Source organism: Myotis nattereri, assembly GCF_964212035.1.
Source record: "Myotis nattereri genome assembly, chromosome: 8".
Lineage (NCBI taxonomy): Eukaryota > Metazoa > Chordata > Mammalia > Chiroptera > Vespertilionidae > Myotis > Myotis nattereri.
Window position 1 is genome coordinate 82,736,174 of NC_138083.1, and position 24,468 is coordinate 82,760,641.

General features: G+C 46.4%; 1 protein-coding gene across 5 annotated transcripts in view; it reads right to left on the bottom strand.

Annotated features, from left to right (window-relative positions):
- Nucleotides 1–21,606: 21,606 nt before the first annotated feature.
- The window catches only part of PIAS2 (protein inhibitor of activated STAT 2), a 73,784-nt gene continuing 70,922 nt past the window's right edge, over nucleotides 21,607–24,468 (bottom strand). For 2 of the 5 annotated variants that reach the window (XM_081096530.1, XM_081096531.1), the window contains one exon: nucleotides 21,607–23,560. In XM_081096530.1, coding sequence (XP_080952656.1) covers nucleotides 23,381–23,560 — 180 coding nt within the window. In that variant the 3' untranslated portion in view covers nucleotides 21,607–23,380. The remainder of the gene's footprint in view (nucleotides 23,561–24,468) is intronic. The other 3 variants (XR_013996276.1, XR_013996277.1, XM_081096532.1) reach the window with 2 other exon arrangements.

A 24,468-nucleotide genomic window follows, 5' to 3' on the forward strand; every position in this document is an offset into this window, starting at 1 on the left:
GGGTCAGGTGCCCGCGGGGCGTCGCCACTGAGCCCTGGCTGGAAGATTCTAAGGGCGCCCTTCCGAGGGTCTCCAGCCTCGGGGAGAGGGAAGGTGTTCCAGAGTCAGGTCAGGGATTCAACTCTGATAGCATCAAGAAAGAGAACTTCGGTGGAGAAGTGCCCAGACTCCAATGCTCTGGAGTTGGCATTTAATCGTTTCCTCTTTTTAAAAAAACATATGTATTTTTATTGACTTGGGAGAGGGAGAGGGAGGAGGAGAGGGAGAGAAACATCAATGATGAGAGAGAATCATTAGTAGGCTGCCTCCTGCAAGACACACACTGGGGAGGGAGCCCGCAACCCAGGCATGTGCCCTGACCAGGAATCAAACGCTGATCTCCTGGTTCATAAGTCAATGCTCAACCACTGAGCCTCGCTGGCCGGGCCAGATACTGTTTTTAACTAAAAAAAAACAGACATAAACATGTATATGGCCCATTATTACAATAAACCTGGTATTTGTTTGGTGTCTTACACATCAAAAGTGCTTGCTCTTGCATCTATTAGTTCATTAGCGCCCCCTAGCCTCTGGCTGGCCCATTTTGGGTGGAAAGGATCAACGCTCTAGCTGCCCAAAAGCTCTCCTACCAAGAAGTCTTTGGAGTCAGAGATGTGGCTCTTTCTCCCACATAAAGGCAGGGCTGGCTCCCTGGGGTGGGACCAGTGCCTACTCTTACGCCACTCTTGGCTTACTGGTCCACTCTTGCTGTCTTCCAATTCGTGATAAGTTTTTTGAACAAGGAGGCCCTCACTTCACTTTACCCTGGGCAACACAAACTCTGGCAGGTCCCACACAGGTCCCCGCTGGCAGAGTTCCCATTTTTTACCTAGCTGGCCCTCACCTGCAGAGCTCATGAATCATCTCTCCAGGCAAGGTACCCTTGTGTCTTTATTGTCCTCCTCATTCTCCACCCTCATCAGATATCCACTCTGATAGTTGTCTTTAGATGCATACTTCCTTGGGAAGGGGGCAGAATCTATTTGAAAGTAATAAATCCAGATTATTCTCAAAATGTACAGCTTGCTGTGTTCTCATAAGCTGAACACACCCATGTAACCAGGACAAAGGCCAAGAAACAAAAGCATTATCAGCCCCCTGCCCCAAAACTCCCTCCTTTCTTTTTCTAGTTACCATGGACTCGATGGTCACCACTATTTGACTTCTAGCTCCAAAGATCAGTGCTTCCTGTTCCTGTATTTTATACAAATGGCATCAGACATTACATATACTTTCATTTCTGACTTTTGCTCACCACCAATTGTGAGATTCATGCACATGTTGTGTGTGACATGTTGTGAGTTTTCTAGGATGGCCCCCAAGATTCCATCCGTCTCTCTTGTACACACACCTCAAGCATTCTTCAATCGGGCATCCATCTAGGTGCTGCCGTAGCGTCCTTTTGCAGATGTAATTAAGGCCCCGTGTTTGAGGAGATTGTTCTCGATGGACCTGATCGCATGAGCCTTGGGCTTTTTTTGAAGAAAGAGATTCGAAGTATGAGAGGGATGGACACGAGGGACGTTCTACGTCGTTGGCTTCAAAGACAGAGGGGTCCACACGCCAGAGATGCTGCTGGCCTCCAGGAGCCTAGATGGGCCCCTGGCCCACAGCCAGCAAGTAATGAGAGCCAGTCCTCCAATCAGAAAAGACCCTGAATTCTGCCAACAACCTGAGGAGCTTGGAAGAGGATTGTGAGTGAAAAAGGGCCACATACTAACCCTGGCAAGCTCAGGGGAGGCCTGCGTGGGGGCCTTACAGACTCAGAGACCGGAAGGAACCACATAGGATGGTCTGAACATAAAGGTTCCTAACTAAAAGTGAGCCACGGCAGCAGTCACATCCTCGGCCTGTTACTTCCTTGACAAAAATCAATCTTTATTTTTTAAGTGACCCTGTCTATTGTCTAAGAATGTCAGAGTAATTTCCTTTTCCAGACCGCTCAGGGTACACCCACCACACCAGAGAGGCCACAGGACCCCTCGTTGTTATCTTGCTCCCCCAAATACCATCTCTATGTGCTGTAAATATTGCTAACTATCCTATACCCACCAATGTAAGAGAAGTATTTATCTCTTCATTTCACTCTACCACCAGTGGATTTCATGTAACCTCCTTACATCTCCTTCTTTGATTCTAATGGGAGCATTTTGTTTCCCAGCAATTGACTCAAATAAACTCGTAAAAAATTCTCTATAGGTTTGGACCTCTCATACTTCCATAGGATCCTGAGATCCAGCCACCCACACCTTAACTTCAGCTCGTGAGGCGCTCAGCAGAGAACCTAGTTACATCGTGCCCAGGTTTAAGGCCCACACACCTGTGAGCTGGTAAATGTGTTTTATTTTCAGCCCTACGTTTGTCGTTTGTAGCCTGTGGTCATTTGTTTCATAGGGATAGAACACTAGCCTATGTGTTACAGTTTAGATAGTTTATAGATACCGTTAGAGTACGTTCCATCTTATTGCTGTAGAGTATGCCACTGTTGGACTGCACATAACTTATTCACCCATTCTTCTGTTAATGGACATGTGGGTAGTTCCTGCCATGAACTTCCAGTGCATGTCTTTTGCTGGGTATTGGTATTTAAAAATGAAATTTTGGGGTCATAGAATGTGCATATGTTCAGCTTTAGTGACTACTACCGAACAGTTTTCCAAAATATAAGTTATTTTTCCAGACTTGCCGTGACCTAATAGGAACTGGTCCCCACCCTCACCAACACTACTATCATTATCTGGCTAGTCTAATAGAAAAAAGCCCACTGACCCAAGAGCCAAAATAGTCCAGGGAAAGTAACAGCTTTGAACCCTGGCACTGACTTCTCCATGGCCAGGTCACCCACCCGAGTTAGCGGGGAAGAAGACTGATGCTGACATTCGCGCAGTTAGAACCTCGCGGCAGTCTGCTGTGTGGGATGGATTTGGATCACTTGCTTCTCTGCAAACGATCAGCATTGTCCAGCGGACCTCTGCTGACGCTGCCCTTCTAATCCGGAGGGTGTTTTAAATCTGACTGTCTTCACAGCCCGTCAAAGAAGCATCTTACTTAACATGCACACAAACACAAGCATCTGGGGCGGGTCAGACCCCAAGATCTTGAGACACGGAGGTCTGCAGTCCCCGTTGTTGCTATTAATATGGATCTGGTTCCATCTGAAGCCGAAAGCACATACTGATTGTAGAACTGCAGCAAACACTCAGCAAGCCTTGCAAACAAAGGAGTAAACACATGCATAAGCTATTGCAAACGCCAGAGTCAGCGAACACCAGTTTTACATCCTAATTGCCAGGAATGAGGACAGCTGCGTCATTGTTTCAACCACGAGCTCATGCACAATTAAGCCAAGAACACATGTCAACACTGGCACAAGCTGCTAAATTGCTGATAACTGATGGGCATTGCTCATGCTGTGCGCACTGTCTCCGATATAAAATGGAAAGACTCCTTTTTACCCAAGACCTCAGAGGTTTCTGCCCGTTTAGGAAAGCCAGGTTTTGTGTCAGATGGCCAGATTATGTAAGTGACATTCCACCCACGTATTCAAGGAGTTTGTGATAAGTACAACATGCTGTTCTCGTGCCTCCTTGTATTGGTGTTAACAAGGCAAGCTTCAAGAGGCTGACTTCTGGGGTGGGGATGCTGTGCCTGTGATGAGGGGGTTTTGCAGCCACTAAACAGAAATTCCCCTTGACAACCAGAGAGCCAGAGTTTGCCGTGGCCTGGTCAGCTGCAGACACTGGACTCTGCTTCATCAGCCTTGTGTTCAGTAAGTTACTATCACCGAATAGAACTGTAATTTAAACCCCTTGTTCAGTGCCTTACGAAGTGCCAACTGCGTTCCAAATAACATTAAATAATCTTGAACATAGATATGAAGTCACCTTTGGCCTTCACATCTCCAACCTGAGAAACAGCTGCCTCTGTTTTTCCCTCCTTTCTATAGATTTATTATTTTTTATTTTCTTTTTCTGTTTTTACTTTATTTTTCAATTATAGTTGGCATTCAATATTATTTCATATTAGTTTCACATCCTCCTCTGTTTTAGCAACACCTCCCAAATATTCCTCTCCTGCATTTACCCCAATCTATCCAGTTTGTTTCAAAGGGTAAAGATGTATTATTATTAATCCCTAACGGTTTATGCATCCAATGCATTGCAGGGCAGAAAGATTCATGCCCACCATGGGTATGTCAGACTCCCACAGGTAGCCAGCCACAGTGACACTGTTTATAATAAGGTCACTCGGAACACATTTAGATGACATGGTGGCCAAAATGGACCTGGACTCTCCTTCGCTCACTGTCAAGGCTGAGCCCTGAGTTAGAAACACTGGGATCAGGCTCTGCCCTTCGAGGAAAAACACTGACAAATTCAACCAAGAGAATGTTTGTCATTTCCGATCCAAGGCCAGCCCTGGACATGTTCAGGTGGTGGCCTATACCAGTGGTCGGCAAACTGCGGCTCACGAGCCACATGCGGCTCTTCGGCCCTTGAGCGTGGCTCTTCCACAAAATACCACGTAAGGGCGCGCACATACAATGCGATTGAAACTTCGTGGCCCATGCGCAGAAGTCGGTATTTTGTGGAAGAGCCACGCTCAAGGGGCCAAAGAGCCGCGTGTGGCTCCTGAGCCGCAGTTTGCCGACCACTGGCCTATACAATGCTAGCATTTCAAAAGAATGCCCTATAAACACAGCTGCTTAGGAATGCTTACGGCGCCCTGGGTACCTGAGAAGGGAAAAGGGATGAGGGTTCCACTCTGGTCACCCCCTAAAGCACCAGGGGAGCTTCCCAACGCTAGTGCCATGGCCACAGCAAAGCACGTGTCATTTCACCAAAAGAAGCCGCCATCCTAGGTTCTAAATAGCAGCTCCGGGCATTCGGTAGACATGGTGGGAGTGTCAACTGAGGGATTATGTGCCAAGGAGACGAGGACCAGCCAGCCATCATCTATGCCCTTCAAGGAGTTTGAAGCACAGTGGAGAAGGCAGACAGACAATACCCTATAGCAGGGTAAGTATTCCCAAGTCGAACCCAAATTAGGGGTGGGGAGGTGGGCAGAATGGTAAGGAGGGTGGCCTGAATTGTGATGGGTAAGGACAGCCAGCCGGGTGAAGGAGTGGGGTGAGGTGTGCTGGGCAGAGGGAGACATGTGGGCAATGGTTGTCCCTGGAAGACGTCGCATAGTCGGCTCAGCGTGGCTAGAGAGAGGCGGCTGGGTGGGTGGGCAGGAGCCGGAGCGTGGGGAGTTGGGATTTTATCCAGGGATCCAGTCCTTGCAAGATGTTAAGTCGGGAAATGATATGATCAGATCGGCACTTTAGATAAATCAGCCTGCAGGCTGGTAGGGAAGAGCTTGAGGGAGAAATGGCGGAAAAGGCATGCATGGGACGGCTTATCTTTCTTTCCCGAGAGATCTGACGCCTCCCTGCTGCCACAGCCTCCCACCCCACTGGGGTCTCATTGTTGTACCAACCTGAGGGTGAGCTCTCTGCCTCCTCCCAGGGGAGAGGCAAGGAGGACAGGCCGAGGGTCCCTGCCCTACGAAACCTGGCGCCGTAGTAAGTGCCTCAGCACCCAACCCGTTTGATACGCATGGAAACCCCGTGAAGCATGGTCACCCAGGGCCGGTCCACTGAGCACTGGTGGCCTCGGAGCTTGTCTCTGGCTCACTTTTCTTGCGAGTGGGTACCTGTGAAGAGAAAGGGGATGAGTGTTCCGCTATAATCTGGGGTTCCCCCTGCTCCACAGGTTCCTGGTGCAAAAACACTCTTTTCTCCCTCCCTTTGAAAACCCTGCTGCTGGGAAAGGTTCCGATAGCTTGCATGTGTATTCTGGTGCTCCATTTGAAGAGCAATTTATCTGAAGCATCTACCCTCTGTGCCCGCATGAAAGGTCGCAACCATTAGAACTGCACCCCGAGCACCATAAGGAAACCCAAAGGCGACCATCCCCTTAACCTCACCCTCACCCATCTTCAGTGCGATCTAATGGGGAACACATACCTGATGCTAAAACAGACATTACTGGAAACAGGATTAAAGAAAATGTCTTGTCATCCAACAATGTCAATACTTATACACAAAAAGTAAGAGGATTGGTGTATTCTGCCTGCACACGCACAGTGTGGTCACCAAGATGCCAGCCTAGCTTGCTATGTTGTGGGTTTGCCCAAATTGTCATGACTGACAGGTCAGGTAGACAGTGCTGTACCCCAGAGACCAGCAAGCTTTTTCTGAAAGAGCCAGGTAGTAAATTCTGCCAGCTTTGGGGGCATACGGTGTCTGTTGCACAGGACTCTGATGTTGCCGTGAACGTGCACATCACACAGAAATGAATGGGCGTGAGCAGAATTGGCCCACACCATGTGATACACAGGGCCCCGGGCAAAAAGTCCTACCCACTGACCCAAACAGTCCCAGGAAAAGTCATTCCCACATTCAGGCATTATGTCTGCAAAGGCCGAGTAAACCATAACATGTTAGTCCATTCTCCACTGTCAGGGTGTGAGCACAGGTTCCTTTATCTTTGAGGTGCAGCCTGGAGATCACGGGATGGCGTTTCCATGCATGAAATGCCCTCCATGTTTGGCCAGCTGTCCCATCATACATGCCCCTGCCACTAGGGACTACTCAGCTTAAGTATGGGTTGTGTTCCTTGTGTCCAGAATTCTTGTGTCCTGAAGATCAGTGTGTCAATTAAAACCTTTTGACTAAAGTAACAGGAGCTGTAGAGAAATTTATTTTTCCACATATCAGAAAAGCTAGAGGAAGGGTGGGCCCCACAACTGGCTAATCAGTATTTCTAGAACCCTGGTTCTTTCCATTCTCTGCTCTGCCATCTAAAGTATAGGCTTCTGCCCTGGCCGGGTGGCTCAGTTGGTGAGAGCATCGTCCCATATACTGAAAGTTTGTGGGTTCAATTCCCAGTCAGGGCACGTGCCCTGGTTGCAGGCTTGATCCCCATTAGGGGGCATGCAGGAGACAGCTGATCAATGATTCTCTCTCATCATTGGTGTTTCTATCTCCCTCTCTCTTCCTTTCTGAAATCAATAAAAATAAACAAATAAATAAATAATAAAAGAGCAGCACTTTTTCCCACGCATTTACCCTTTCCTCCTTTTAAGGGAGCACGGATGCTGTGATGGAGGAGTGCTGATGACAGAGAAATGAGGGAGAAGATGTGCCCTTCACTGTCCTCCCACCAAACTATCTCATCTCCTTAATACACGCTTGCACCTGACCTTCAGGAAGTCTGAAGTTTACCTGTCCGAAGGTTGCCTGTGAGCCTAAAGCTAACCAAGGAACTATGAAACACTAGAAAGAACACAGCCCTAAAAGTCAGAAACCTAATTCTAGGTCTGGCTCTGCCACCAACGGGCCTTCTGAACTCAGGCCTGATTAACCTATTGGCAACCTTGGATGTTAGCCTATAAAATAAAGAGGGATGTGGTTTTTAATTGTTCCCAGCATAGAAGACTTGGCTCCAAAGCAAAAGGGAGCCCTGTGTCCTCTGTCCTCCCCTCATACCCCTTGGGCTTGGCCTAAATGGCAGCCCGTAGGCACCATCTCAGAATGTGAGGGCTGGAAAACCACTGGGCTAGATGAGCCCCCGAGGTCCCATTCATTTTTAAAATTCTCTAACTCAGCTTCTCTAACTCTACTTCTAAGATAATGACTTCATACTAATATGCTGTACTCCTTCCTCGACTCGTTTGTGTTTGAGAAGAAATGATCATATCGTGGAATTTCAGGCACCACATATGTGAAGAGGTGGTTGGCAACTCCCTGGACCCCATAAAATCATTCCACTTGAGTTATCCATTCAGCTTTCATGTAGGGACTTAACGTCAGGAGGTGGGGGTGAGCGTGACCTCTTGGCTTTTTGGCGTGCAGCCTGTCAAAGGGTGGGTTCCCAACGGGTCCTTGGTTAACCATTAGGCCCAAGGAGGACAAGCAAAGGCCACTGTGTCTTCCATGGGGGAGTATGAAATAAAATCAGGTTCAGCTCCGAGGAACAGAAATCCCCAAATGACAAGATCTAATAAGTACACACTTTTTTCTTTCTGGGTCATGTAACAGACATTCTAAGGGAAGCAATCCAAGGTTAGGGAGTGGCTCCACTTGAAAAAGTCTTTGAAAATCTGGGCTCCTTCTAGCTCATTACTCCACTATCCCAAGGATGTAGCTCTTGTCCTTGTGTTACACAGTAGAAACCAGGGCTCCAGCCATGACATATAAAGTACAGTTAACAAGATGGAGGAAGAGATAAAGACAGGTTGCTCTTTCTCCCTTTAAGAACATTCCCTGAAGCCTCACCTAACACTTCTGCTCACATCTCGTTGGCCAACCTAAGTCCTGTAGACGATCTAGATGCAAGGGGAGCTGAAGGAAACAGCCTTCTAGCTGGGCAGGAGCAGGAGGGCCTGTGACCCACGGTGGTCCCCCAGTCAGGAGCGAGTCAACCACAGGAAGGTCAGCCATTCCCAGAATTTCAATTCTGGGATCTGCACGTGGACCCTGACTCTTGGGAATTCTACCCGCATATCTTCAGATTCTTAAAGGTAACTTTTAATGTCATTTGAATAGATGCAGATGACAGCTGCATATGTAATAGTATGAGTATGAACTTTAAAAATACATTTGGACTCCATAACTGTATGATACAAAGTTCCTTTTTTAAAAACCTTTTTTAAAAGTGAACATATGTACAGAAAAGTGCACAAATCTCGGCATGCAGCCCCACGAATTATCACAACGTGAAGACACCCATGTAACGACCGCGAAGGAAAAAGAAAGAGCCTGCCTGGAGCCCTCCCAAGCTAATGTGCCACTGAGGTCCTTCCCTTGTGTCCCCTCTCCCTCCCAACTCTGCCCTCGCCCCATCTTCTCCTCTGTGCACCTCCCTTCCCAAACCTCCCAGATACCCTGGGGGAGGTGGCAATTCTTTGAGGCTGTTTGACCTTCTGGTGCAGAGAAAATAGCATGACCTTTGGAGCTAGACGCACCAAGATCCAGATCTCAGCTCCTCGGCACGCTCGCTCTGTGAATCTGGGCAAGCGACGTAGCTTCTCTAACACTGACCCCAAGCGCTGTCCTGAAGGTCAAATCTGCTGGTTCTTGTCCTTCCCACAAGAACCTGCGGCATGCTGGGCCCTGTGAGGCAACATTCTTTCCATTTCACAGATCCACACCATGATGCCCCCGAGATGAAATGTCTGGTCCAGCATCACCCTGCACGTCAGCAGCAGAGTGCAGGGCGAGAGGCTGGGCCGGCACGGGACCTGGAGCTGCCCCCTCCTGGCCCAGAGGTGCTGAGACCCAAAGAGAGCTTGGACCTGCCCGCGGCCTGTGACCGTCCAGGCGTTTGTAGGCCCAGTGGTGCCTGGTTCTTTAACAGACTCATTGGCATCCTAATAACTTGCCTCAGCCTCACCAGAAGTTTTCCTAAACAGACACACGGATGCCAGCCTTATGACACTTGCTAATAAAAACTCCCTTAGCAGGATTGGGTTCCATGGTGTCTAATAATAACTGCAGACCCAAAGCAGTAAATAGCTGGCCATGCAGCGAGAGGGTGGGACCCCCAGGGGCAGACATAACGTGAATAGTCAGAGCCGAGCGGCGTCAGCAGCCGGGGCAGGGCCCAGGCCCGGAGCTGGCAAACAGGGCTCCTGGCAGGACCAGAAGGGCAGTGAGCCTGCTAGCAAGGCCGGGGCAGCTCGTGCCATCATCCAACAAACACTGTTAGACCATGGCCCGGGTACACATGGGCGGAGGAAAACACTGCCCCTGCCCGAGATGTTCAGGCATTTCATTGGAAGGGCGGGTCTTTTCTTATATTAGAAGCAGAATGCTGAGGAGAGAGGCCTGGGGACGTGCCCAGCGTGGTGACCGGAGGACAAGGGTGGGAGCCCTCCCTGGGACGCAGTGTGGCCAAGCCTGTGGCTTCCCCTTGTCCATCTGCAAGCACCTCCTCACCTCGCTCCGCTCTGTCTCAGGCCCTTACCTTGTCCACGAAGCCCTGAAACACCAACAGTCCCGAGGGCTCACCACGGGCCGGGCACTGGGCAACGTGCTCATTTCGTCTTCACAGTCTTTAAAGCCAGGAACTCCCACTGTGGCCGTATGCACACGGACACTGAGGCACAAAAGCTGGGAAACTTGTCTGAGGTGCTACCGCGTGAGAGGTGGAGATGGGATGTGAACCCAGGGCGTCTGCATCGGCCCCAATCTAACCCACGCTGCAGGTGCTGGCTCCCTACACTCTGCTGTCTTCCAAGCCTCTGAACCCCAGGGACCAGGGGCAGGGCTGGTGCACCCCTGCGTGTCCAGATCTCAGCTCCTCCACACCCTGTCAAGGGTCCCGTCACCACTGTCCCACCCTCTCCTCGCCCTGGTCGGTAAACCCAATGTCTGGTATGCGGCACTGCCTTCCCCCTCACCTCATCTCGGGCCACCACGCTGGGGGGTTTGAACGTCCATCCAGAGGATGCAGCCTGCAGCCACCGCCCAGGCCTTCGCCGCTCTTGCTTGCCCGCCGGTGGTCCCAGCTCCGTGCCCGCAGGAGAGTGGGCGTGGCTAAGAGCATGGGCCCTGGAGTCACGGGCCTGGGTTCTGATGCCAACCCAGCCAGGGACCAGACTTGTCCCCGCAGTGAAGTTTCCGGACCTCTCTGAGCCTCGGTTTCTTTATGAAACAGGCTAATACGAGAAACCCCCTGCCAGCGTCACATGAGGCGTGAGGCTAGGCGCGCCAGTTACTGAAAAGGGCGCGGGCTGCTTCGGAGGCACCCAGGAAATGTTAGCACCTACGTGGCCACAGCTTGTCAAGCAAACTCTGAAACCGCAAAATCAGAGATTTCACTTTCCCACCACAACGTTCTGTTTTCCACCCGTAAAGACCTCCTGCCCCCGCCGGGCGACGCTGCTGTGTTTGCCCAGGGACTGGAGCCCCCGTTCTCAGGTGCCAGCCGCCTCCTGGCTTCTCCTCCCTCCCTGTTTTGTTAAGACCTCCTGGCTAGCCGAAACCGGTTTGGCTCAGTGGAGAGAGCATCAGCCTGCGGACTGAGAGGTCCCGGGTTCGATTCCGGTCAAGGGCATGTACCTGGGTTGCGGGCACATCCCCAGTGGGGGATGTGCAGGAGGCAGCTGATCGATGTTTCTAACTCTATCTCTCTCCCTTCCTCTCTGTGAAAAATCAATAAAATATATTAAAAAAAAAAAAAGACCTCCTGGCCAATCACTGTACTGACATCCTTATAATTACCCACACTTTCCCTGCACTTGGTCTGTTTCTGTTAGGATTAGGTCCAGTGGCGTATAATAAAAAACCCAAAATAACAGTCACTAAAATCGTAGGGTCTATTTCTCTCACACGTAACACACACACACACACACACACACACACACACACCCTCGAGTTAGCCCGCCCAGAGGTGGGATGGTGACGTGCTCCTCGGCTCTTGCTGCTCACTCATTTCAGCACATTGTCTCAGAGCCCAAGGGAGCCGGCCGAGCTCGGCCATGGTGCCCGCTTTCCAGACAGCACGATGGAGAAAGGGAGGGGGAAAGGACAAAACGCCGAGCCCCAGCAGCCTAGCCTACGGTTCTACCCCTTTTCCTATCAGCCGGACCTAATCAGAGCCACGCCAGTCCCTGCTTCCTTCCTGTCCCAAATGAAAGGGAGAAGTGGGGAGATGGTCCCACGGCTGTACCTGCCTGGCCACCTCAACGGACAGCCACTGAGGACTCGCCATGGCTCTACATCCAGGCTGTCCCCTCTGCCGGAGAAACCACCACCACGTGCGGACAGGCAGCCCTCAGACACGTGGCTTCCAGCCACGGAGCCCCCCTCCACTTCCTCTCTCCTGCATGCCTCGTGGCCATGACTCCACGTGTTCAGTCACTTTCCTGAAACACCCTTCCCACCCTTGTTCCCGGCAGAAGGTCTTGCCTCCGTCCCCCTCTCATCTGTCCTTCGGCTCCTCTCTCATTCCTCCGGAGCTGACGCCCTGGCAAGAGCAGGCCAGCTCTTCCGATTCCCACAATAAATCTTAGCGCCGAGCTGAGCGCCCACCAACAGAAATAAACGGATGCGCGCCAAGGCGCTAATAGCTCACAGCTTCATCTGTATACACTCCCCCGCCATGGTTTGTTTTCCACCAGAGCCTTCAATGATGTTTCCCTGCAAAGGAAGCACCTCCGGGAAGTGGAGGCCTGAGCAGCCGGGCTGGGGCTGTGTCAGGGGCGGACAGTGGGTCCGCGCAGCCCTCCAGGCCTTCCTCACAGCAGCTGATGGGCCTCAGAACGAACAGCAGCTCCCGGAAAAGGACACAATCATTTGGCTCTGTCATCCCACCTCTCAGCCACGCATCCCAGTCCCCACTGGCACAGGGCCACTGGGCACACCATCTGCCTCCAAAAAGAGGAAAAATGACTGGAGTGAGGACGCCAGCATTTCTCCACGTTCAGGGGATGGTGTCCATATTCTTACGAAAATGAACGCTTGGCCTTCATGGACGCTCATGAAGAACAGTCTGGGTGTGGGTGTCCCTGGGTTTAGGGAGGACTGAGGTAGGCACCCCATTCCTCAATGCATGGAGAGGCAGCTGGGAAGGGCTGGCATTTGTTCAAAGCCCATCCTGTCTCTGCACAGAGCTGGGTGGTCTGGTCTCAGGGCCCCCAGCACCCACCCTCCTGTGCTCCCATCGGGGCTCCGGAGGGTGTGGGCCCGGAATCACTCAGAGCGAAGGGGTTCCTACCTTGTGTGAAAAGTCTGCCTTAGAGTTGCTATAAAAAGGAGCAGAAATAACAGCTGTGCCTCGTTGTCAGTGTTCAAGTTCCCTGCTTCCTGTCACACTCATCTTGCAAGTTCTACTCATTTTCACATTTTCCCCGGTCACTTCCTCCCTCCAACGTGAATTACTTAAAATAAGGATGCCACTCCAGAATGAAGACTGCACCCCGAGGAGCCTCGGGTGACTGCTCCCCCCATCGCCGTCCCCACAGACTCTGCAGCCAGAGGTGGCGCTGAGTGCGGAGCCTGGGGACCGCCTCCCACCGCAGAGGCTGGGATGACCATGGGAACTTCGCTGAGCACCAGTTCGTTAGCAGAGCAAGAGGCCTGGGAACAGCACCGGACCAGAGGTAGGACCTGGGTTCTGGTCCAATATATGCTGTCAGAGTGCTCGCCTCCTCTGGGTCTGAGTCCTCGTCTGTAAAACAAGGGTGTGTGAGAGCCCTTCCTGGGTGGGGTCCAGGCCTGGAGCCTCAGCGCTCAGTCCCGCCTCCCAAGTCTCCCTCCCCTCTATCCCGCGCCAGTTAGGCTTGCCAGTGGCTGCGTTAGCTGCCTATTTATGCCAGGCTGGTCGAATGTAGTGGACTCAGGCTGTTCCCCCAGCCTCCCGTCAGGCCCTACAGTCCCTTCTGCACCCCACCACCGGCCTTCTCAACACTGGTCTCACTGTCTAATGGGTCAGTCACGCTCCACTGCATTCAACTCCCCGGCAAGGATTATCACCGTCTCACTCCACCTCTTTCCATGGCTCTCAACTTCACGCACAAACATTTATTGAGCACCTGCTATGTGCCAAGGAGCTCAGAATACAGAAATAAGCCTTCAAGACTCGGTTTAATTGTGCCCCCCCCCAACTCCCCCGAAAAGCTTTCCCTCCCTCCACCCCCTCATGCTCACCTATGGGGTGAGCTCATCGCCTACTTCTACATGTGCAAGCTGCTATACCCCACCAGATTGTGACAATGCTGAGACCAGCAACCTTCCTCTCCTTTATGGGTATACCAGGGAAGTTATGTTCCGTTAATGTCTGCTCAGTGTGGTTAACTTTGTGTCGATTTGGCTAAGCCACAGTACCCAGATATTTGGTCAAACGCTATTCAAGATGTTTCCATGAAGGGATTTTTAAAGACGAGATTCACATTTGATTCAGTAGGCTCTGAATAACGCAGACTACTCTTCATACTGAGGGTCGGCCTCACCCAATCCCTCACCCAATCAGCTGAAGGAGCTGAGGTAATGTTCATTGCGGGGGCTGAGAAGAACTGCTGCCGTTTCTAGCAGATTATGAGGCAGCAGCATGGTAAGTACATGAGTCAGTGATTTTCAGACTCTCCTTCAAAACCACAGGTCTCCAGCGCCCACCACCTTTCACCGGGGCCGCTCCTCTTCGTCTACGTACAAGGTTTCATTTGAAAGGAAAGGTTTCACCAAAGATGAAGAAAAGAGCATAGGGCCAGGGGCAAGAGCAGAGAGGATTTGCAAACCGTGGGCATGAAAAATTATGTCCAGGCTAGATAAACGTGTGACTCTGATTAAACCTTCCCCAGCTCTGAAAAGGTAGCACAATCCGAGGGAAACAGCTCGACTGGATATTATAAAGCCTCAATCATTAGAACAGTATGGTAGTGACACCTGAATGGACAAATGACTAATGGAACAGAACAGAGAGCACAGAAATAGACCAAAACACGTACAGAAATTTGGCAAACAGTGAAGGTGGCTTAGCAGATAGCAGGAAAGCAGCTGCTCGGAATTATGAAATGTTCCCTAACAGGGAGACAAACGAGAAATCGCCAAATTCTTGAAGGAGGTGGGCTCTGAATGGGAACCTTTCTCTCCCTCTATCCATGATTTTGGGTCTGCTGCTGAGCCAAGATAAAGTACAGCACTCACTATCATTGCGTTCCTTTCTACCGTCAATTCAGGCAGTTTTGGGCAGCTGAGCTTCCGGCTGAGTTCCTGCTTCATTAAGCCTCTATCACCAAAAAACTCTTCTGATCCACTCCCTCCACCCCCCCCCCCCACACACACACACACACTCTGCCCTCCCCCCGTGGGCCAGCTGCTCCTGGGCAGTGATGCTGAGGACTCCAAAGGCCAACACCCAGGCAGACATCAGAGAAAGCAGCTGTGTGTGTGGCCACTGCTGCGCTTGGCTCCTGGCCCCTGAATTCTGATTGGCCTGGGAGGTGTCTTGGGCATTACACTTTTTAAAACTCCCCCAGTATTTCCAATGTGAGGCTAAGGGTGAGAATGGCCACTTTAAATTGTAGGGTATCTTTCTTCCCATACATTTTGGTAAGTCATTCTCTGATGTGAGAGTGAATAAGAGCATATAAAACTAAAAGTACTTTTAAGCTACGATGCTGCCTGAATGTTATCCTAGTGTCATCAGAGCCTTCAGGGTGGGGAGAGCGGGGGTGCTGTGGTCTCATTTCTGAGGATGCTCACGTTTGTGCTGGGGCGCAGGGTGAGGCCTTCTATGGCAAATGTTGGTTTCAGATTGACCTACCTCCGCCATGTTTTTTCTAACGGCTCTAACTGCTACAATATAATACATGCGTTGCTGGTCTCTCTTGGGTGTTCTTAGGCGAGCAGGATTCATGAGCAAAGCATCATCCCTGCTGCCTAGCCTGAGTTGGGGACTTGTTACTTTCTCTGCTTCCCTCTCCACAACCCTCTCCCCCCAGAAGGCACAAGCAGTTTGTGAATGGCCATCTATTCCATTTCTGCATCTCAGTGTTAAACACACTGCTTAGCTGTTTACACTGCCTTGTGAGTCACCTTTTAAAAGTATATCTTTGATAGCCAAGAATTTTTAAATATATTTTTATTGATTTCAGAGAGGAAGGGAAAGGGAGAGAGAGACAGAAACATCGATGACAATCATTGATGGACTGCCTCCTGCATGCTCCACACTGGGGATCAAGCCCGCAACCAGAGAATATGGACTGACCGGGAATGGAACTGTGACCTCCTGGTTCATAGGTCGATGCTCAGCCACTGAGCCACGCTGGCTGGCCTAGCCAATTTTTAAAACATACAAATATCAGTATTTTAATCCTTTTCATGACCAAATCATATTCCTTTGTATGCACATACCACATGCTTTTTAAAAAAATGTATTTTTTTTTTATTTCAGAGAGGAAGAGAGAGGGAGAGATAGAAACATCAATGATGAGAATCATTGATCAGCTGCCTCCTGCACGCTCCCAACTGGGGATTGAGCCCACAACACAGGCATGTGCCCTTGACTGGAATCGAACCTGGGACCCTTCAGTCTGCAGGTCAACGCTCTATCCACTGAGCCAATCCAGCTAGGGCGCCACATGTCATTTATCCATCTACCAATTGGTAGACATCTGGACAGTTGCCATCTTTTGGCTATCATGAAGAATGCTGCTACGGGCATTTGTGTACATGTATACTTTTTATCTTTTTCTATGTACTTTGGCTTTAACTTCTTTTTCCTAGTTTCCTAAAGTGAAAGCTTAGATTATTGATTTCAGATATTCTTCTTTTCCAATGTATGCATGCGATGCTAACATGTCCTAGAAGCCAGCAATTTTCAACCTTTTTCATCACAAGGCACACATTCCCAGCTCTTGCCCCTGTAAGACCTTGGAGTCCAGGTCAGTCCACTGACTTCCTCCCAGCTCCCAGCACCTTTCACCACTATCATCTGCCCCAAACATGTACTTCCTCTGGGTGAACACCTGCTACTCAGATATTAAATGATTTCCACAGACAGCGTCAAATACAGCTACCCACCATTTTTTTTCATTCACAAATATTTATTGAGCACCTACTATGCAGCATGTTAGGCTCTGGGATGCAAGTGAAATAAAATATCAGCCCTGCCCTCACGGAGCTCACAATCTTGTAGGGGAAACAGACAGTACGCAATAAACCAATATATAAACACCAGTTGTAACAAGTGCCATACAGGACAGAAACAGGGTGATGCAGTAAGGATTGTCAGGAAACACCCACTTTTTAATAGACTGATCAGGAAAGGTCTGTCTTGTGGTTAAAAGCTGGGTTTGATGCCTGGCTCCCCACCATCAAGCTGCTAGACCTTAGGCATATCACTTACCGTCAGATTCTATTTCCACATTTACAAAATGGAGAGAGTGATACCAAACTCAACAAATGCTCATCACTGCTAATGACTGAAAACTCTTCACTGACTTCTGATTTACAAGGCCTTTCGTTTCTTAGAAATGATAGAAAAGGAGGCAAGTACCAACTCTTGACCTCTGTGGAATGTGAGCACAGACCACACTGGAGAGAGCTGCAAGCTACGGTAGCACTTCAGGTGACAACCAAACTTGTGATGGCAGGGCAGGGAAGAGAAAAATGAAAAGGTTGAGATGCCACTGAGCATGGTTCAGGGAGGAAGGAGGATGGGTGGTCAATTGGGAGGGACTAGAAGATGAAATGGAGGACAAGGGAAATCTGCACTCCTTGAAAGACAGCAGCAAAACAATGAGTGCTTCTTGTCTGAAACCTCATGGTGAACATCAAACTCACCATCGTCCCCCCTACAGAGAATGTCCATGCTAACTGCCTCCTGGATCTGTAAATAGCACCATTACCCTGGTTGCTCAGGCTTGAGAAATGGGCTCAGCCCTTACTCCCATGCCCATTTCACACTGAATCTTGAGTATTCCTTTGAAATGGCTCCAAGATCCACTCCCTTCCTTGTTCCTGTGGCCATGTCTGAAATCAGTTATCAGAATTATGTCCAGATTCTCATATCAGTCTCCTAGGTAGTGTACCTAATTAATGCCATTTCAGTTCTGTCAGAGAGAGGGCTTTTGGGTTTGATCTCAGACTCCCAAGTCTACCGCAAAACATCCCTAAACACGTTTCTTCATTTGTAAAATAGGGACAGTACCACTTCCCTTTGGAGTGCTATTGTAAGGAATGAGTCTTTTTTGTAAAGTTCTGAACACAGTGTTAGGTAAAAAATATTGATTTTTGATAACTTGACTATAAGCCCTTTGCAGTCTGCGACCAGATGGTTTCTACTACTGTACTCTACATACACTTACAAAACATACTGAATAAACATTCGTTGAGTAGTTTGATGAAGGCCAAAATAAGAGGACGGTCTATTTTCTAACACAACACTCTTCTTCATTTAAAAGAGTTAAACTTTGAGATCCTAAAGTAAGCTTTAAAGCCACTCAGAAATAAAAAACCAATGGAAATAATCGATGTGGTATACCAATCAAGAAAATAACACACCTTAAATACCTGAAGCTAGCTATCTGTTTCTCTTTCCCCATATCTGCCCTTAGACACCAAGATCTGATCGGAAACATGAAAGAATACAAAGTGTAACAGGCAAAGCTTGGCCAGCTGTTGTTTTAGCCTTACCACATTCCCAGTTTGGGTTGGACTGCCTTTGGCTCAGGAGATCCTACTGAGAGGCCAAAATGGCGCCTACAGGAAGAGGAAAAAAGAGCAGGCTACTAAGGGCTGGCCCTAGGCACAATATTTTTAAAGTGTCAATATTTTCTAAGACTGGAAAGTGTACCCTGGCAATGGGCTACTTCACAGTGGAAAAAAACAAAAAAACCCCAACTCTGTGAAAAACCATTGGGATATCTACATACAGGTGTTTCTGGAACATATCAGATATATTTGATACTGAGACAGCTCAGGAAAATCTCTGCTAATTACCTCCAAAATCAGTTAGCCTATCTCATCCAGGCCAGCAAGGCAGAGTCTTAGTTCAGATAGCTGCATAAAGATAAATCGTGCATGTTCTTGGAAAATAGTCAGATAGAGATAAATTGTGCATGTTCTTGGAAAATACAGTCAGATAGCTCTTCTCACACCACAGGGTTGGGGTGGAAATTAGTATATCCACTTGGTAAGGTGTGACATGAAGCAAGAACTACAAAAGTGTTTATACCCTTGACCCAGAAATTCACCTTTAGGAATTTTTCCTAAGGAAAAATTTGTGCACAAGGACACTCAACTATAACATTATGAGATGCAATCAAAAATGTCCAATGGGAAAAAGTGATAGGAATCATGGCACACCCATACAAAGGAATATCATTCAATTAATAAAGGTTGACATCGTTTTTCTTCATACTTTTCTGTTGTCTAACTTTTCCATAATGAGAATGTATTACTGATATAAACAGAAACAAAAACATTACTGAATCAGGCAAGCATGAAAGAATGGGCATTTTTATTTGTTTCTGCTAGGAATTGCTGTGGTTCCTAGCAACAACAAAAAAACTTACAAACCAGTAATTTATTTGACAGTAGCATCAGGCTCTTAAAAAAGCAGAGTTCTTAGTCTTTTCCACTAGTTTCACCATGTTTATGTGTAACTGTAGCAAAAAGATGGTTAATAAATCAGCTTGAATCATCAATGAGCTCCTACCACATGGATCCAGAGCCACTAAATACAATGTCAAACCCAAGTTTAAATGAAACACTGCCCTACATTTTTCGACATGAAAATATTAGTAAAACAAAAGTGTTTACTAAAAAAGAAAATACACCCCCCCCAAAACCCCCCAAAAAACACCAAAAGAGTTAAATGCTTTTTTTACTAATTGGGGGCTAGAAAGAAATGAACAGCATACCTGAGAATTAAACTAATGCTTTGTAAAAATCAACTTTTTTAAAAAAGACAAAATGTAACTAATACAGACTTTATTGGCAGAAGAAACACAGATAATTGGTCACTAAACCAAGTGTCCAAGATTGATCTGAAGGCAGAATATCTGAAAGATCTGAATCTCAAGGTCAGAAGTCTCTGTAGAACACTTCACCCAAAATGCAACACCTTACCTTTCTTCAAATTCCTGAAGATGCTAAGGAAACTTGTTTTATACCAAGAGTTGCAGAACTAATTTATACTTACGATCTCTAATCATGGTATTTTCATTCTAGCTTTCCTGAAACACATTAGATAAATGGCACATAGCCTAAATTTACCTCTACTGTTTCATTAGGCCTTCATAATTATCCTATGACAGATGCCAGGTATTTACCATATTTTTCCGTGTATAATTTTTCCGTGTATAATTTTCCAACCCCAAATTAAGAAATCAGTATTTTAAATATTTTGCTGGTTTTCCTCTTAAGGCCTTCTTTTTTTGGCATCTTAAGGAGTTGTTCTTCCTGTTTTCTCCACTGTCTGATCATACATTCAGTGGGAGAAGGTCCAAATTGTCTTTTTCCATGCTCTTTTGCAGAGCTGATTACATTGTTTGAATTTTGCAGAATAAGACAATCACTTACTGGTATTTATCTTTTTATTTTTGACATCTTTATGGGCTCAGAATGCTCAGGTCCCTGTTGCATCTGCGCACTCTCCGCCCCCACCTCCAATTATGGCATCAGCTGACATCAGTAATAATAAGGCTCGTGATTGGAGGAAGCCTGTTTGACAAGATATGGGCAGCTGTGCACCCACACGGCTCTCCTCTACTGACTGCTGTGTATAAGACGCCCCTCAATTTTCAGTCTAACGATTTTAGAAAAATATAGCATCTTATACACAGAAAAATACAGTGTAAAAATGGAAGTGAAATTCTAAAGTGGCTCATCTAAGGATCAGAAAGTCAGTGGATGTAAGTGAACTGAAGGTGTGTAGCTTTATCAGCACCAACTACACTGCCAGGAGGTACCAAAGCAAGACAAGCCCTTAACATTTCTATGGGAATAAAGATAAAAATATAGGTTGGCAGGTGTTTGCAAGAGACTAGTAACAGCAGATCCTTCCCTTAAGGTACTCCACATAATCACCAGCTGGCTGACATCTAAGCAACAGGTAACCAGGGGTCCTCAAACTACGGCCCGCGGGCCACATGCAAATACAAATACTGTATTTGTTCCCGTTTTGTTTTTTTACTTCAAAATAAGATATGTGCAGTGTGCATAGGAATTTGTTCATAGTTTTTTTTAAAACTATAGTCCGGCCCTCCAACGGTCTGAGGGACAGTGAACTGGCCCCCCGTTTAAAAAGTTTGAGGACCCCTGGGTAAGACAATCTCCTCTAGAACTGCATTATACTTGGTTAATCAAAAATCCGGGCTAGCAAAATCAACTGTTAAAAAGACAGGGTTGCTCTGGCCAGCGTAGCTCAATAGTTAGAGTGTTGGCCCAAGAATGGAAGGGTCCCAGATTTGATTCTGGTCAAGGGCACATACCTGGGTTGTAGGTTCCCCACCCCGGTTGGAGTGCATGTGGGAGGCAACTGATTGATGTGGCTCTCACACATCGATGTTTCTCTCTCTCTCCTTTCTCCCTTTCCTCCCTCCCTTCCATTATCTCTAAAATCAATGGACGAAATATCCACCAGTGAGGATTAACAACAAAAAAAGTCAGGGTCTTGGTAAACATATTTAGTGACCACAATGAAAAAGGATAATGGCTTAATAAACATGCAGTTGTCATAAGGCCAAATGCATAAAGAAAAGTGCTCACCTTCAAAGATGTATACTCAAAAGTCCCCAATTTTAAGATTATAAACTTAATAGTGATTTTTAAATATACCTGCGCAAGATAAATTAAAAATTTATATGTAACTTCAGTGGGAAGCACCTAAAAGGCACACTAAAACTACTCACCTAAAATATCGAAAAAGAAACAGATCACAACTATAAAAGCAGAGGTATCCATTATAAAAAACAAGTAAATAAACTTCTATTCACATTTTAATCGACCTTATAAAACTCCGTTGATTAAATTGGGAAGGGGAGTCGCTGAGAATCTAAAGGGTAACAAAATGATAACAAATATACATCATTTCTTTATTGACAAATTATACCACACAAATCAGGTTACTTTTTCTATCTGATTACAGAGTTAACAGAAATTGCATCTGTATTTAAAGCAGCAACATAAAACTTTACTATGAAGATATTCTGTATCTGGACCAAAGGACTGTAACATGGACTGAAATCTAATGACAAGATAGAACTAGCAACTATGGCACAACTACTGCAGGAAGTTTATTTTCCACGCTTTTAATAATAAGCAGCTCTCCAAAAAGGGTAATACATTAAGGGGATGATGATGTAGCCAAAGAAGGGATGACACAGAAAATCACATGATCTTAAATCAGCACAAAAGGTGTACAGAGGCCATGAAAACTTGAGGTGTGAAAACCAAGCACTGCCAAGTCAGCTCCGTGAGCTGCACCAACCCCAAGTCATGCGTCCCTGTTCTCACTGAACTCAGAGCTTTTCATCTGGGCACTCAGCTTGAGAATCAGATTACCCATTTTTAAAAAAGAGTTTATCTGTAAAGTAGGCAGAGAAAGCTAAACATTGGGAAAGTATTAACTCCTTGAGAATGCTAAAATTATTTAGGAAGCCAAATAAAGCAAAAGAAAGTAGAGTGGTTTTTAAAGTGGGGTTCAGGTCTTCTGTGGTCTCAGGAAAGATTTCTCTTTAAAAAATAAAAAGGAAATCTGATACCACCCCTATCTCTTGCTATTTGCTTTTTCTTTAAAAATGATCAGAGATCTAAAACATATTTTCTTGGTCAGTGTCACTAAAATCTGAAAAGTTTCAACAAGATTTGAGTATTATTCTATAAAGTAAATGAGCAAAAGAAGTTCTTAGGAACAAATTAAACTTTGTTATTCCCAAGCTCCCCTAAATCCATTCTTCTATTGCCTCTAAGCTCTCAATGATTCTGGACAATAAGAACAAAATTCTAACATTCCAGCCACCTTACTCCAAAAACATTTCCTTCAATGACTGCATAGCACTTTTTTTTTTTTTTTTGAGAAGGCAAGCCCCGAATTTACAGAAATCTCTAGAATGAGATTATAAAATTACCAAAAATAACACACATTACATCAGGGTAGAATCTGTGTAGTGTTCTTCGACATACTTGCCAATAAAGAACAGCCAGATCCTAGAACTTCTCTCTGCATTCAGTAGCAAATAACATCGAATGTAAATGACAACCAGGGAAAAATGTATGACACAAAGGCCATTTTTCTTTGATGGAATCAGGAAGAAAAGTGGAACCCACGCTTTGGCCACTTATCAAGACTTCATCAGTTCAATGAAATAGAACAAATCTGCGTGGAAACGACTCACTTGGCAAACGTAACTTCTTTCCATATATTTTTCCTTCACGTCAGGTTAAACAAAAGTTGCTGTCCTTTTAAAATCATTGATTACATCCTTTTTAATTAGAAAAAAGTTTACTTGCACATTTACATAATTTTATTGCTGTTTATTACAAGAAATGTTTAACTGATTTGTAGAATCCATCCAGTAACATGAAACTGAAATCCGTCTCCCAAGAAGACAAAGTTATGGCTGACGCATCTGATGCTCAGAGTACAGCATGAATAAGAAAATCATGTGTGTCATTTGGTTCTTGCCACAGTTATCTGTGTTCGTCTTTCAGAAAGCAAAAGAATCCATTTGACGTTTCAATAAATATCAAAGTAACTGTTATTAAAAAAATAGCTTCCACGGACCAGAGATCCAAGAAAGAGCAGTTTTGATGAATGATTCCTAGAATCGAGCAAGTCCTCCTTCAGTCCAATGAGATGATGTCAGGAATGTTCCTTCCACTGCTGGTTATGACCCCTGTCTCACTCCTGCTGCTGGATGAGCTAACATGAGTATTGCTTTCATGGGGGCTGGTGGTGGTAACAGACGTACTGCTTGCTGTTAAGGGTGAGGTGAGACTATCCAAAAACATAGGAGGACAGTACTGCTTGAAACAAACAATGATGCTGATGAGGAAGAGGCTACATTCATTTCAAATAAAGAGACTAGAAATTGTTAGATATGTACAAGTGAGAGCCACATATTTTAATCCCAATGGGATTTAAAAATTTCTCAGAACTCCAGGTCTTTGGATGAAAGATGGCATGAATTTAGATATTTTATATTACTTAGAGAATGTAGCATATATTTTTGATTCTCAAAACTTGCAGAATTTGTTTGCTGACCAAATATATAGATGCAATTACAAAAATGTCAAAAATATTTAATAGTGAATATGGGCCCCACAATCATGACTCAAAATAACCTCAAAAAGATCTCTCGCTACATGTGTTTACACCAGATTTAAATCACACTGCAAAATGATAGTAAATACTTATTTTTAATGGTAGTGAGCAAAAAATGCTATTTCAAAATTCAACAATTCTTTCAAAATTTATTATCAATCAGACAGGTTAGGAATAATGTTAAAATTGATCAACTAGCCCAGCCAACGTGGCTCCATGTTGAGTGTCAACCTATGAACCAGGAGGTCACGGTTGGATTCTGATCATTGCACAATACCCACTAGGGGCCTGCAGGAGGCAGCCAATTATTCTCTCTCATCCCTTCCTCTCTGAAATCAATAAAAAAAATATATATCAAAACAAAAAACTGACCAACTAAAGAGTGGCATTTGACTCCTCTGTACATACATGTAACAATACCTGTGTAATTGCAAGGACAGCATTCAGAGACAACATGGTAGCTAGCTACCAAGGGATGCCCAGAACATAGAACTATGTCACGTAATCACAAAATTTTGTAATAAATCTTAAAGATCTAATCTAATGTAATTTTTCTTGTGATGCTTCCTTGACACCCCTCTCCAAGAATTCACATTTTGTTTCCTTA